Source organism: Hemiscyllium ocellatum, chromosome 13 (genome assembly GCF_020745735.1).
Source record: "Hemiscyllium ocellatum isolate sHemOce1 chromosome 13, sHemOce1.pat.X.cur, whole genome shotgun sequence".
NCBI lineage: Eukaryota > Metazoa > Chordata > Chondrichthyes > Orectolobiformes > Hemiscylliidae > Hemiscyllium > Hemiscyllium ocellatum.
Genome location: NC_083413.1, coordinates 79540811 through 79556211, shown reverse-complemented (window position 1 = coordinate 79556211; position 15401 = coordinate 79540811). Strand labels below are relative to the sequence as shown.

General features: G+C 39.4%; 1 protein-coding gene across 1 annotated transcript in view; it reads left to right on the top strand.

Moving 5' to 3' along the window:
* Positions 1-15401, top strand: part of ubxn7 (UBX domain protein 7) — a 115769-nt gene that overhangs the window by 55424 nt on the left and 44944 nt on the right. The window contains exons 3-5 of the mRNA XM_060834978.1: positions 3981-4048; positions 4679-4744; positions 6230-6342. Coding sequence (XP_060690961.1) covers positions 3981-4048; positions 4679-4744; positions 6230-6342 — 247 coding nt within the window. The remainder of the gene's footprint in view (positions 1-3980; positions 4049-4678; positions 4745-6229; positions 6343-15401) is intronic.

Sequence of the window (15401 nt, the reverse complement as noted above, 5' to 3'; positions counted from 1 at the left end):
TGGTTATTGGCAGGTACATTTATCAGAGAAAGTGATAGAAGTTTCTGCGTTTGTAACCCCAAATCAATTCAAAGTGATGCCTTTTGAAATGAAGAATGTACCAGCCACATTCCAAAGACTCATGAACAGAGATGTGGCTGGGTTAACAAACTGGCAGTTTATCTGGATGATATAGTGATCTTTAGCGAATTATGGAAAGATCACATGGTACAATTGGCAGAGCTATTTGAACGATTAAGAGAAGCAAAATTGGTAATAAACTGAAAAAAAAACAGAACTCTTGAAGGCAGAGGTGACAGTCTTGGGACACAACATCAGTCATGCAAAGTTGACCCCAAAGAATGTAAAGATGAAGGCTATCAAGGAATTTCCACGACCAACCTCAAAGAATGAGATGCTTCAAGTTTTGGGACTAAGTGGATTCTACCGGAAATTTGGTCCAAACTTTCAGCAGCATAGTGACACTGCTAACAGATTTACTGAAGAAGAACACACAATTTCGCTGGATAGAACAATGCGAGGAGGCATTTGACAATTTAAAAGCAGCATTAACCACCGCACCAGTTTTAGCTACACAAAACTTTTTGAAACCCTTCAAAGTTGTAATTGATGCTAGTAATGTAGGTATTGGAACTGTACTGCTACAGGAAGGTGACGATGGAATTGAACAACCAATTGACTACTTGTCAAAGAAACCCATCACCAACCAGAGAAAAATACATTACCATCGGAAAGGAATTATTGAGTTTGATACTGGCCTTACAACATTTTAATCTTTGTTACAAACAATGTGTCTGAGACAGTTGTGCACATGGACCAGAATCCTCATACATTCTTGGAACGACCTAAAGACAAGAATATGAGACTGCTTCATTGGAGTCTTATGTTAGCGACTTTTAGTTTACAAATTTTACATGCTGCGAGTCGTAAAAATGTGATAGATATGTTATTGTCAATTTAACGGATAAAATATCGATAAGACTGAACAGATACTAATATGTGTGTGTGCAGAAATTAATATGAACTTCGATTAATGTCCTATGTGTTTTATTGTAACCAGATTAAGAATGAGAAAAATGAAGCCACCCTTTTCAATATGATGGTTCATGTTTTGCTTAAAGGAGAGGTGTTACGAAGGTGAAGGCGTATGCTGAGAGTCCTGTTCTGAACTGAGAGCTGACAAGCACCTGTCATATCACGAACTAGCAGTCTCAGAGTATACTGGAAAATTGAAAATATGTAACCTTTGGCTGTGATATAGATACCCGAGTTGTTTGCTGTTTTGACAATAATTCCATTTAACTAATCAGTTTAAATTATGCCTCAGGATACTAAAACCCAATTCAGTTTGAATTTATTGTTTTTGCCAACATCGGCCCTGTGAGACGATCTGATGTTAGGATATTTTTTATAAAAACAGGCATTTTGAAAGTTTACTCAGAGCAATTGCCACTGAGAGAGTAACTGCCATGGAGAAAGACTACCATTCAAAAATACTCTCTATCGTAAGGTACCTTTTTCATGTGAAACATTTTCACAATGAAAGAATGAAGACGACCCAGGGGGATCTTAAGCCAAAAGACAGACACACTGGAGACAACAGCTACTGTATGGTTTTGAAATTAAGTTGATGTAATTTTAATAAGTATTTTTAAAATTGGAACAGTATATTGTTATAGAGTTGGAGGCAAATATCAGTTAAGAGAAAAGGGGGCTTAGAGTTGTGAATAGTTTAATGTTCACTTTTAGAGTTAAGGAATAAATTGATATTATTTTCTTTAAAATGTGGAATTTGGGAGTGCTCTGTCACTTATATCTTTAAGATATTACAAAGCGAGATGAGCTTTTCTGGGTGTTTGATTTAATTAATAGAAAGGTTCACTGCTATGTCATAACACTCCCCACAGATGCTGCTCATCATGCTGAGTTTCACCAATTTCTGTTTTTGTTTCTATTCCTGCTCTTGGTTAATTTAAACTCATGACCCATGACCTTTCCTAATTTGCTAAACTGAATTCGTATGTCAATAGAAATGATACCCAACCCTTTGAATTACTTTTGAGAATGCCATTCACTATTGTTCTGGACCTTTTCAAGACCAACCATGTTGAAAGAGCACACTTGGGTCTAACATTCTAAATATGTTCTAGCCAGTTCCCTTTACGGAGTCAAATTGTGCCTTTTGATTATATTGAACAGTTCTATTAATATAAGCGGGTGGCATATTAGCTTTGCAGCATAGACATTTCAGTGATCTTCACACAATGATCTTCAGTCATCTCTCTTGATCTTTTTCAGTTTTGTTCAATGCAAATGTAGTGTATTCTGCATTGTCCTTACTGATGAAAAAAATTTGCATATCACAATTTAGCATAGTAATTGCTAGGAGTCAACATGATCTCATATTTTACAGATGGCCCTGTACTTTAATCTCATTTTCCATACCATGATCATGAACTGATAAAAGTTCTGACTTCTTTGATCCTCCTTTGGTCAGGAGACCTTTATAGTCTGCATCGGGAGTTCCCTACCTCTATTTGAATGATCCCTCATGGTATAGATAGAGTAAAAAAGCTGCCTTTCATTACAGAAACAATGCCTAGTTTGAATTCTCTTTGCTTTCGGTTCTCTGATTGCAAAATGCAACAGACGTCAAGATTTATTTAAGAGTATTTTCACTGAATATAGTAAATGTAAATTGTCAGTTTACAGTGAGACTAGGTTAATACCTGTTGGAGAATATTTGTCAGATTGTGGAGAGCTAACAAGGGAGTATATAAGTTAGCTCGCTGAGCTGGAAGATTTGTTTTCAGACATTTCATCACCATACCAGGTAACATCATCAGTGAGAGTCTCCAGTGAAGCGCTTCAGGAGATTCATGTTCAGGAGTCCCAGGTTAAAGTCTCACTTGTTCTGGAGATGTATAACAACATCTCAGGTTGGTTAGAAAATATCTCCATAATTTGTGGAGGTTTACCTCTCCTCCAGTGCCACCAACATCACCGATATCTTTGTTTCTGAATTCTCTACACAGTTGTGTGCTTTTTCTATTGTATTACATCCCATCTGTCTCTCCACCAGAATGTAGCTCCATTTCTCTGCATCAAATTTCACTAGTCTGTCTGTCTGTGCCACATTTTACCACACTCTCATCCTCAAGTCTAAGTAATTTTACACCAATTGTATAGATAGACAACCCTTTATCCGAAATCTGGAAAGCTCCAAAGTCCAAAGGTTTTTTTTATGACTTTTTTTTCTCATTAATAAAGTTGTTTGGTGTGCAAACAGTTAACCCAACTCCAGTTCTGATGAAAGATCACAAGTCTGAAATGTTAACTCTGTTTCTCTTTCCTGATTTGGCGATGTCGGTGTTGGACTGGGGTGTACAAAATTAAAAATCACAACACCAGGTTATAGTCCAACAGATTTAATTGGAAGCACACTAGCTTTCAGAGCGCAGCTCTTTCCTGAGACACTGCTAGACCTGCTGAGCATTTTCTGCTTTTATTATAGATTTCCAACATTTTCAGTATTTTTCTTTTATATTTCTGCTTCATTCCTTGTTGGACTGGAAATACAGAGATCATGATAGTATTGTGGGAGAGTATTTAATTGTACTTTTGACTGCCTTTTTTGCACTAAAGTCATGACAAGTGTCAAAATAGTTCTACAGAGCTCTCCAAAAAGTTATATGAAGTAATTAAACTCTCAGCATACTGGAATGTAATGTTCACTTTACCACTCATTCAACTATAAATGTTGTGTATAGTTTTATAGTTCTGGTCTGGAAGCAGCTGCAAGACAGCAGCAAGTATGTTTTGATGTTTGGGAAATATTGCTCGGTGTGCTTTTGTGATAGCAGGTCTTATGCAACTATTCCTGATCTTGGCCCCACTGAATAGCATTAAATCTGAGCCTAAATAGATAGACAAATAGTTGCTACCTGAGTCTGATGTTTGTACATTTTGCATCATTTTAGGGATGAGGTCCGAGCTCCGATTCCACAAAAGCAAGAAATACTGGTGGAACCCGAACCTTTATTTGGTGGTAAGGTGTTTCCAACAAATATTTCTCCAAACTCTCTTTCTCTGTTTAACTGCTTTATCCCTCGGGAATAGGTGCACAGCTAATGTATCTGTCTGTTTAGGTTGCTACAGATAACTCCTCCTAACTGCTTGTACTTCTATAGATTGTAATTATTATCTTGGGATGGTCGCCATTATGCTGTGATAGAAGGAAGAGCTTATATTTATGTTGTGACACATCACCACCCAACGACATCCCAAACCGTCTTGCTGCTAACACGAGCACTCGACCAGCTGGTCCCTCTCCCATTCTTGCTTCCTGTCTGACTAACTTGACCCGCCCACCCAATCCATCCAGTCACCTCCACGCATCCCCCCCCTGCCATGGCAAAGGTGTTTTCCGTGGTTTAATAAGAGAGGCAGGAGAGTCAAATAAATGAGTTTGTCGATTCAAGCAAATACTGTTCTCACAGGACCAGTCAGTACAAGTGCTATCCACTCATGTGGGGAAAAAAAATAATTGACTTAGTTTTCCTCAGTTGGATCACAGTAAATGCCTAAACTGACAGATTAATGTTCTTATCAAGATTGAAATGCTGCATAAGAATCTGTAGTTTTGGATTCATGTTAAACATAGTTGTGCATTCTACAGCTCCTAAACGACGGAGACCTGCACGCTCCATATTTGATGGATTCAGAGACTTTCAAACTGAAACAAGTGAGTATTCCTTTACAGTGTACATTATTTTAAATGAGAACTATGAAATAGAGATGGAACTTTAAATTTTCTATGTATTGGGGAGAGGTGATTTTATTATTGATGTACAATGGTCTATTCTAGAAAGCCAATCATTGAAGGAAAAAACTGAAACCAATCTTTCATACTTTGATAATTATTTATGTAGTTACACAGTACAAGCATGGACTCCAAACCATCGACCACTGTTTAATTTTTGTCTACTTTCTACTGACTCAAGTAAGATACCAGTTAATGCCTATCAGTTGCATGCAATTAAATATATTAAATATAAAGTGAATAAATTGCCAATCTACACTTTAGTTGTTGTAGGTTGAAACCTATATCAGACCTGGCCTAGGTGGTACAAGTATAAGGTTAGATGCTGGAAAAACATTTAGTTTAGAAGACTGTTCAGAACTCAGTCTCAAGTAGTACATTAGATTCCTGTCTCCAAAGGATTAAATATTTGTCATGTAAAGCAGCAAGTTCATGAATAGCTTTATGTCCATGCTATGATTTGTGGTCTCATTCATACTTGCTCCCAATCCAATTTTGTTGATTAGATTTAACTGCTTGAAAGGTGGCTTGAACGTCTTTCCTGATGCTGGGCAACAGTTCTGGATTCTATTTTGGACAGAAACTTTGTTTTAAAATGGCACAGTGTTAGATATGATATAACTTAGACCCAATTGACATTCCAGCTTGACATTGCTGGAGCAAGTGAGTCTAATGTACAATTCTTATCAATTTCATAATAAAGGTGACTAACCTGTAATAGCAATGTTATAAAAGATTGTGTTTATTATACTTTCTAAACAGTTTCAGGAGAAAACATAATTACTGATTTGTTTTCTTGGATGCCTGATTCCAATATTAAACATTGGTTGTGGGAGTCTGAATATGCAACTATATTCAGAAATCTAGCTCTAACAAAGTTATAAAGTACGATTTCATAAGAATGCAAGATTTCACTCCCATTTTCACAACCAGTAGTCCTCCACATTGGTGGACGTTGCAGCATATAAAGTGTGGTAACTTACTTCAGCATGATAAAGAAAGATATCTGATGTATATAGTTGGAACATATGAGTGGTTACCTGGTGCAGTGAACCATTAATCCGATTTAAATTCATTGGTGTTGTACACCTATCGTGCATACTTTTCTACAAAGCAATTGCAATGAATTGCAAGACAAAAGTGAAAATACTTTAATTATCCATGCAACAAACCTTACTAATCAAATAAATTAGAAAATTGTGTGTCACGGAAAAACAAAATATTAAAGGAAAAGAATGGGAATATACTCGGAGATGTGGATTCGAATATTATAACTCCTTCTTTACACTTTCAACGGTATCATGAAATTCTTCTTTATTTTAGCTACAAAGCATTGCATTAACTATTCTGTGCCTAAAAGAGCAGACCATAAATATGTGCATTAAAATTCTGTGTTTACATTTGCAGTCAGACAGGAGCAGGAGTTGAGGAATGGTGGTCCAGTGGACAAGAAACTGACCACTCTGGCAGACCTCTTCAGACCACCCATAGACCTAATGCATAAAGGGAGCTTTGAAACGGTGAGCATTAGCAATGAAGCTTAATCATGAGTAGCTAGTACAGGAATTGAGTGATGTTATTATAGAGATACGGGGATAGGATTGTTTCCTTTGGTAGTTTTCTTCCCCAATATAGTCATGGAATTAATCATTTGATTACTGAATACTTGCCTGTTTAAATTTAATTTTATCTTGTTTAACTTTTACATTTCTTGAGAGCAGTCCATTATGCAGGTTTTGAATATCTTCCACTGAGCTGTTCAGATGCTCATATTTCTTCCAAGATGCCCAGCAAAAGTTAGGGGAGATTTGCATGGCATTAGCATTTAAGTACATGAACCCTTATAGCTCCTACCTGCATTTTATATACTCAAGCTATTACACATTAGTAAATACTACACATTAAATCATTTTATGTATGTGATGGTTTTGGCTGTCTGGTGGCAATATACATGATTTCCAAACCTGCTGCTCTGGATTCATTGGTCGGTTACAAGACCAAAATGTTTTTATTGTACTAAAGTGACTAAAATTGTACACAGTGCTCTAGGTGAAGCCAGATCACACTTCACTGCAAATCCACAATCACTATCTGGGACTACTGGCCTTGATTGTTATAACTTGACAGCTTTAAAAGTACTTTTTTTTTGGAAAAAGTAAGAATTCTTACCCTATTCCATCAAGTAATCCCAATTTAGATATAGTTTAAGTGCAAGATAAATGTCCCTTTCTACTTACCACAATGTTGTGAGGCTGTTTCCATTAGAACAGAGATGATAACCAAAAATCTTGATGGAGGTAGAATATAGAACAGGCAGTTGACAGTTTTGCTGTAACATGGATTTTACTTTATTCCCCATTAATTCAATAATGTGCACCTGATTCACGACAATGACCATTATTGATGTATTTGTTAGAGGTGTCACTTGATGGATGCTTGACATTTGTTCCTACCTCACACAGCGCAGTCTTTCTTTGCTAAGTCCTATACTCAGTGTTCTAGCACATCTAGCTCTCCTTGAGCCTATTTCCAACTTCACCATTTTCTCCATGTTGCATGGAAATTCGTAACTGGTGGCAAACCTCATATGTAACGTAGATGATCCTTTTTTCAAATTTCCAAGAAAGGATAGCAGGAAGGATTGCCCGCTGAAGCAATTATAATGGGAATGAAAACAGCGTTATTTATTGCTATCATAAGAAAGATGTGCAACAGGAGGAAGATGAACTCCATTATAAAGATGTTATATCATCCTGTGTCACTTCCTGGAAGGTAATCCAAACATTTAGAAAAATAGAAACTAGCAAAAGTAGAAGATCATTTGGCCTTTCAAACCTGCTCCTTCATTCATTTGATCATCGGTTATCCTGTGTCTCTATTTTCTGCTCTAGCTGAGATAACCATGAAGAACTAATCCAAGATGGAGGACGGGAAAAAATTGTAGTTGTAAAAGCTACTCCTTTTCTGAGCTTCTTTGGGTGTTGGAGGTGATTTCCTATAATTCCAGGAGCAGCAATTACTGTTTTATATGCTTTTGCATTGTTTGAAACTTTGGGGAGAAAATATCAAAACTACGACTCTTTTAAAAGGAGAAAGACGGGCAGAAGGCAGCGACCACACGGTCAGTGAGAGAGGGAGAGAAAGAAACGTACACTGCTCACTGACACAGCAGTGAATTTGTACAGTTATAGCCGTTGCTGTTTGAGGTCACTTATCTCTGGACACCGGAGTGTGTCTAGGAAAAATAACAAACAACGAAATTCACAGCTGGCCTTGGAGGAACCTGTGTGGGAGAGCTCACAGCACAGGAACAAATAAGTGCATAGTTTTTAAAGTGTAACCTTACTGTAAGTCTACAGCAGTGGGTTCTTTCTTGATTATATGTTTTAGTGAGATCTGTGTCTTCATTAAATGTTTAAAATATAAACCAAAAATACTACGTTAGCCTGGAGCACTGTTTCTTAGATCAAAAAGATGGTGCTATTTTCAGGGTCTGTAGATTGTGAAGGAGCAAAGATGGGCTTTAGTAGAGTGATGTGCTCTTCCTGTCAAATGCGGGAGTTTAGGGAGAGTTCCATGTTACTGATGATTATGTCTTCAGGAAGTGTCTTTGATTGCAGATCCTATTCTGTTGCATGGATTGATTGGAGTGGCAGTTCGAGGTAATAAGGAATTTACAAGAATGAGGGGTTGTGATGGATGGCAGTTATAGGAAGGGAGAAAAGCCGCAGATACAGTCAGGTATATCCGTTAACTCCAGGAGAGGTAGGATGGGTAGGCAGGTAGTGCAGGAGTCTTCAGTGGCTATCCCCATTTCAAACAAGTATGTTGTTCTGGAAACTGTAAGGGATGATGGACTCAAAGGAGAATGTAGCACAAACAGCCAAATTTCTGGTATCGAGACTGGCTCTAATATAACGAGGGGTACATCAGATTCCAAGGAATTGATTATGTTAGGGGATTGTCTTGTCAGACACACAGACAGACGTTTCTGCAGCCAGTAACGAGAAATCAGAATTGTGTGTAGCTTCCCTGATGCCAGGATCAAGGATATCTCAGAGTGTGCAGAATGTTCACAAAGGGGAGAGGGACCAGCAGGAGTTCATTGTACGCATTGGAACCAATGACATAGAAAGGGAAAAGGATGAGATTCTGAAAGGAGAATATAGAATGTTAGGCAGGAATTTAAAAAGGATGTCCGCAGGGCAAAAGTTATAACTGGAGGAAGGGCAATTACGATGTGCTTAGGCAAGATTTAGGATGGGGAAGGAAACTGCAGGGGATGGGCACATTTGAAATGTGGAGCTTAATCAAGGACCAGCTACTGCAGGTCCTTGATAAGTATGTACCTGTCAGGCAGGGAGGAAGTTGTCGAGTGGGGGAGCTGTGGTTTACTAAGGAAGTTGAATCACTTGTCAAGTGGAAGAAGAAAGCTTATGTTAGGATGAGATGTGATGACTCAGGTAGGGCGCTTGAGAATTACAAGTTAGCTAGGAAAGATCTAAAGAGAGAGCTAAGAAGAACCAGGAGGGGACATGAGAAGTCGTAGGCGGATAGGATCAAGGAAAGCCCTAAGGTTTTCTACAGATATTATAGGGAATAAAAGAATGAATAGAGTAAGATTAGGGCCAATTAAGCATAGTAGTGGGAAGTTGTGCATGGAGTCGGAGGAAGTAGGGGAAGTGCTAAATGAATGTCTTTTGCTAGTGTGAATTCTGACAAAAAGTAATGTGGTTGAGGAAAATACTGAGATACTAGAATAGATGGGATTGGGGTGCATAAGGATGAGATGTTAGCAATTCTGGAAAGTGTAAAAATAGATAAGTACCCTGGGCAGGATGGGATTTGTCCTAGGATTCTCTGGGAAGCCAGGAAGGAGATTGTTGAGCCTTTTGCTTTGACCTTTATATCCTCATTGTCTACAGGAATTGTGCCGGAAGACTGGAGGATAGCAAAAGGTGTTCCCTTGTTCAAGAAGGGGAGTAGAGACAACCCTGGAAATTATAGACCTGTGAGTCTTACTTTGGTTGTGGATAACGTCTTGGAAAGGGTTATAAGAGAGATTTTATAAGGAAGAAGTTGATCAGGGATAGTCGACACGGAATTGTGAAGGGTAGATCGTGCCTCACAAACCTTTACTTAGTTCTTTGAGAAGATGACCAAACAGGTAGATGAGGATAAAGCCATCAATGTGGTGCATATGGATTTCAGTGAGGCGTTTGATAAGGTTCCCCACGATAGGCTATTGCACAAAATACAGAGGCATGGGATTGAGGGTGATTTAGCGGTTTGGATCAGAAATTGGCTAGCTGAAAGAAGATGGTGGTGGTTGATGGGAAATGTTCATCCTGGAGTTCACATACTTGTGGTTTACCGCAAGGATCTGTTTTTTAGTCCACTGCTGTTTGTCATTTTTATAAATGACCTGGATATGGGCATAGAAGGATGGATTTGTAAATTTGCGGATGACACTAAGGTCGGTAGAATTGTGAATAGTGATGAAGGATGCTGTAGGTCATGGAGAGGCATAGATAGGCTGCAGAGCTGGGCTGAGAGGTGGTAAATGGAGTTTAATGTGGAAAACTGTGAGGTGATTCACTTTGGAAAGGGTAACAGGAATGTGGAGTACTGGGCTAATCTAAGATTCTTGGTAATGTAGCTGAGCAGAGAGATCTCAGTGTCCAGGGACGTAGATCTCTCAAAGTTGCCACCCAGATTGGTCGGGTTGTTAAGAAGGCGTACAGTGTGTTAGCATTTATTGGTAGAAGGATTGAGTTTCAGAACCATGAGATGATGCAGCAGCTGTACAAAACTCTGGTGGGGTCACATTTGAAGTATTGTGTACAGTTCTGATCGCTGCATTATAGGTGGGATGTGGAAGCTTTGAAAGGGGTTCAGAGGAAATTTACTAGGATGTTGCCTGGTATGGAGGGAAGGTCTTACAAGGAAAGGCTTAGGGACTTGGGGCTATTTTTGTTAGAGAGGAGGTTGAGAGGTGACTTAATTGAGACATATAAGGTAATCAGAGCGTTAGATAAGTTGGACAATAAGAGCCTTTTTCCTCAGATGGCTAACACGAGGGGGCATAGCTTTAAATTGAGGGGTGATAGATATAGGACATACGTTAGAGGTAGTTTCTTTACTCAGAGAGTAGTAGGGGTGTGGAACACATTGCCTGCAACAGGAATAGACCAGCCAACTTTAAGGGCATTTGGATGGTCATTGGATCAGCATATGGATGAGATTGGAATAGTGTCGATTAGATGGACTTCAGATTGGTTTCACAAGTCCACGCAGCACCAGGGGCCTGTACTGCACTGTAATGTTCTAAAGAGACTTGGAGTGCAAGTTCATAGCTCCTTGAAAGTGCAATGGCAGGTAGATAGGGTAGTGAAGAAGGCATTTGGTATGCTTTCCTTTATTGGTCAGAGCATTGAGTGTTGGAGTTGGGAGGTCGTGTTGCGGATGTACAGGACATTGGTTGAGCCGCTTTTGGAATATTGCGTGCAATTCTGGTCTTCCTTTCAGAAGGATGTTGTGAAATTTGAAAGGGTTCAGCAAAGATTTATATGGATGTTGCCAGGGTTGGAGGATTTGAGCTATAGGGAGAGGCTAATTCGGCTGGGGCTGCTTTCCCTGGAGCTTCAGAGGCTGAGGGGTGACGTTATAGAGGTTTGCAAAACCATCATGAGTGGCATGGATAGGATAAATAGACAGAAGTCTTTTCCCTGGGGTGGGAGAGTTTTAGGGTGCGATGGGAAAGATATAAAAGGCACCTAAGGGGTAACATTTTGACACAGAGGGTGGAGCGTGTATGGAATGAGCTGCCAGTGGAGGCTGGTACAATTGCAATATTTAAAAGGCATCTGTTTGGGTATATGAATAGGAAAGGTTTAGAGGGACATGGGTCAAGTGCTGGCAAATGGAACTAGATCAGGTTATGATATCTGGTTGGCAAGGACAAGTTAGACCGAACAGTCTGTGCTGTACATCTCTGTGACTCTATCTCTCCTTCGGAACCTCTCCCCCTATTCTATGGCATAGTGACTCTCATTTGTCATCTCTCTCACACTCTCTCTTGTGTGCGCTCTCTCCCTCGCTCTCTTTCCCCCACTCTGTCTCTCATCCGCACGCCCCCCACTCTCGCACTCCTGTCTCCCACTCTCTCCCTGTCACTCTAATGAACAATTATCCTATTATCTGGAATGGCAATTTTGCCTCCCCTTCTGTGGGCAGCACGGTGGCACAGTGGTTAGCACTGCTGCCTCACAGCGCCAGAGACCTGGGTTCAATTTCCACCTCACGCGACTGTCTGTGTGGAGTTTGCACATTCTCCCCGTGTCTGCGTGGGTTTCCTCCGGGTACTCTGGTTTCCTCCCACAGACCAAAGATGTGCAGGTTAGGTGAATTGGCCATGCTAAATTGGCTGTAGTGTTAAGTGAAGGGGTAAATGTAGGGGTATGGGTGGGTTGTGATTCAGTGGGTCGGTGTGGACTTGTTGGGCCAAAGGGCCTGTTTCCACACTGTAAGTAATCTAATCTAACACAATGTTTGCATTCTCTCCATGCTCCTTAAATGCCTTTAATATCAAAAAGTTTTTGGATCAGTGACCTTGCTTGTGTAAATTCGTACATTTCTACTCTTCAAATACCTAAGAATGCAGGCCCAATTCAAACAATCTCCCCGCATGTGCCAAGTTTACCATCCTCGGTCTCAGCCTAGTTAACTATTGCCACTACTCTGTATGGCAAGTATTTCTCTGTTAGTTAGAGAGATCAAAACTGCACACACAGTCCTCTTGGTGCAGTCTTACCAAGACTCTGTATAATTGCAGTAAGAAATCCCTACTTCTGAATTCAAATCCTCTTACAATATAGTTAAACATACCACTTGCCTTTCTAATTGCTTTGCTGAACCTGTCCGTTTACTTTCATTAAACGGTGTACAAGGACTCCCGGATCCCTTTGTGCATTCATGTTTCCATCTGTCAGCATTGAAATAATACTCTGCCTTTCTGTTTCGCATAACTTTGCATGCAGCCACGTTAACAGCATCTATCATGTGTTTTTTTTTCACACGCTCAACTTGTCTAGATTACTCTGAAGCCTCCTTGCATTCTCCTCATAACTCTCAAACCAACTAGTTTTATGTCATCAGCAAACTTGGATGAGGGAATCAAATACAGTATTTCCAAGCAATTTATATATATTGCGAATAGCTTATGTTCGAGCAACTATTCCACACTTTGTTTCCAATCTGTCAACCAGTTCTCAATCCATTCTGGTATATTATCCCCAATTGTGGATGCTGTAATTTTCCCACTATCTTTTATGTGGGACCTTACTAACAGCCACGTTGAAATCACAACACGCTAAATCCACTGGATTCCCTTTATCTATTCATCTAACTGGAGTACTGTGTGCAGTTCTGGTTGGCACACAGTCAGGAAGATGTGATTGCCCTGAAGGTTGAGGGAGACCTGTTAGAGGTGTATAAGATTATGAAGGGCATAGAGAGGTTGAATAGAAATCAGAGGTTCACCTTAGTTGAAGGGTCAGTAACGAGTGCATATCTTTAAAATGAAAAGCAGGAGGATTAGAGGGGGTTTAAAGAAAATTTTCTCACCCAGAGATGTTGGTGTCTAGAATGCACCAGCGAGATAATTGAGGCAGGTAACGTCACAATATTTTTTTTAAAAGTACTTGGATGAACACTTGAAGTGTTATAATCTTCAATGCCATGGACATAGTGCAAGAAGGTGGCTCTCGTGTAGGTTGTGGTATATTTTTGATGGTACAGGTTCAATGGGCTGAAAGGCCTCTTCTGTCTGGATGATTCTAGTTATATCTTCAGAAAAGCACCACAAGCTTAGCTAAAAAACGCAGCTCTCCACCACCACCAACTGAAGCGCAGCTATGGACTGGCAATAAAATGCTGACCAGCCAGCAATGTCCACATCCCAGGTGTGAAAAAAAAACTAAGCATGATTTCACTTTCGAAAACCCACGGTGACACTCTAACCCATTAATGCTTTCCATGTGTTCTGTTATCAAGATTTTTATAATAGACTTCAGTATCTTCCCCATTACTGATATTAGGCTAACTGGTCTGTAATTATCCCTTTTCTTTCTCTTTCCCCTTTTTAATAGTGGGGTTACAATTGCTACAGAAGTCTACAGAAGTTTGGACGATGACCACCAATGCAAACATAATTTCTAGAACACTTCCTTTCAATAACATTAGAAACAGATTATCAGGCCCTAGGGATTTGTCAGCCTTTAAACCCATTATTTTTTCTAGTAAAACTGATGATCTTCTATTCCTCCTTCTCACAATATCCTTGGTTTCCTTACATTTCCAAGAAATTATTTGTTTCTTCTTTTATGAAAACAGAACTAAAATATGTGTTCATTTTTTAATTCATTTTTTTTGTTTCCAATTATAATTTCCCCCACTTCTAACTACTGAGTTATTCAAGGACTGTCTATTAACCAAGAAGTTAAGGGTCTATACTGTGAGAACAGATATGCAAAATTAAACATAGAGCTAATACTGAAAGCAGAGGACCTTTTATAATGAAGACTGTAATGACACTGGATAATACAGTTGCAGTTTGAAGCAGAAACCATGGTAGCATTTCAGAATAGGTCTGTTAGATAGTTAAGTAAAGAATAGATACAGAAGCAGAATGGTCCCATGGAAATAGACCTATTTCTCATGTAGAGAATAAACACTAATTTAGACTGGTTAGACCAGAATGTTTATGAATGGCATTGACATTTTGGTTAATTAAATATAACATGTATAGTACACAACATCACTTCTGAGCGAGGTAAAGTTAAAAGTCAACAACACCACGTTATAGTCATTTGGAAATATTAGCTTTCGGAGTGTTGCTCCTTCCTCTGGTAGCTAGTGGGGCAGGATCATAAGACACAAGATCGTAGTGTCATGCAACTGATACAACATAGTGAACAAACCTAGATTGCTGTTAAGTCTTTCATCTTTCAGGAAAGCATATTTCACCATTCATAGAATGTCTTTGCTATTTCACCATTCTTAGAATGTCTATTGTTGACCGTTAACAGTGGATGTTGTAGGTTTTGAATCATTAATATAAAAATCTTAGAACTTCTTTCAAGTCATGTTTTCCCTGGAACGTCAGAGTGAAGGATGACCTTATAGAGGTTTATAAAGTGATGAGTGACATTGATAGGATAAATAGACAAAGTCTCTTCCTTGGGGTGGGGAATCCAGAACTAGAGGGCATAGGTTTAGGGTGAGAGGGAAAAGATATAAACGAGACCTAAGGGGCAACTTTTTCACACAGAGGGTGGTGCATGTGTGGACTGAGCTGCCAGAGAAAGTGGTGGAGGCTGGTACAATTACAGCATTTAAAAGGCATCTGGATGGATATATGAATAGGGACAGTTTAGAGGGATATGGGCCGGGTGCTGACAAGTGGGATTAGATTGGTTTGGGATATTTGGTCGGCATGGATGAGTTGGACCGAAGGGTCTGTTTCCGTGCTGTACATCTCCATGACTCTATGTTCCCAAGATAATTTAAGGTTTTATAA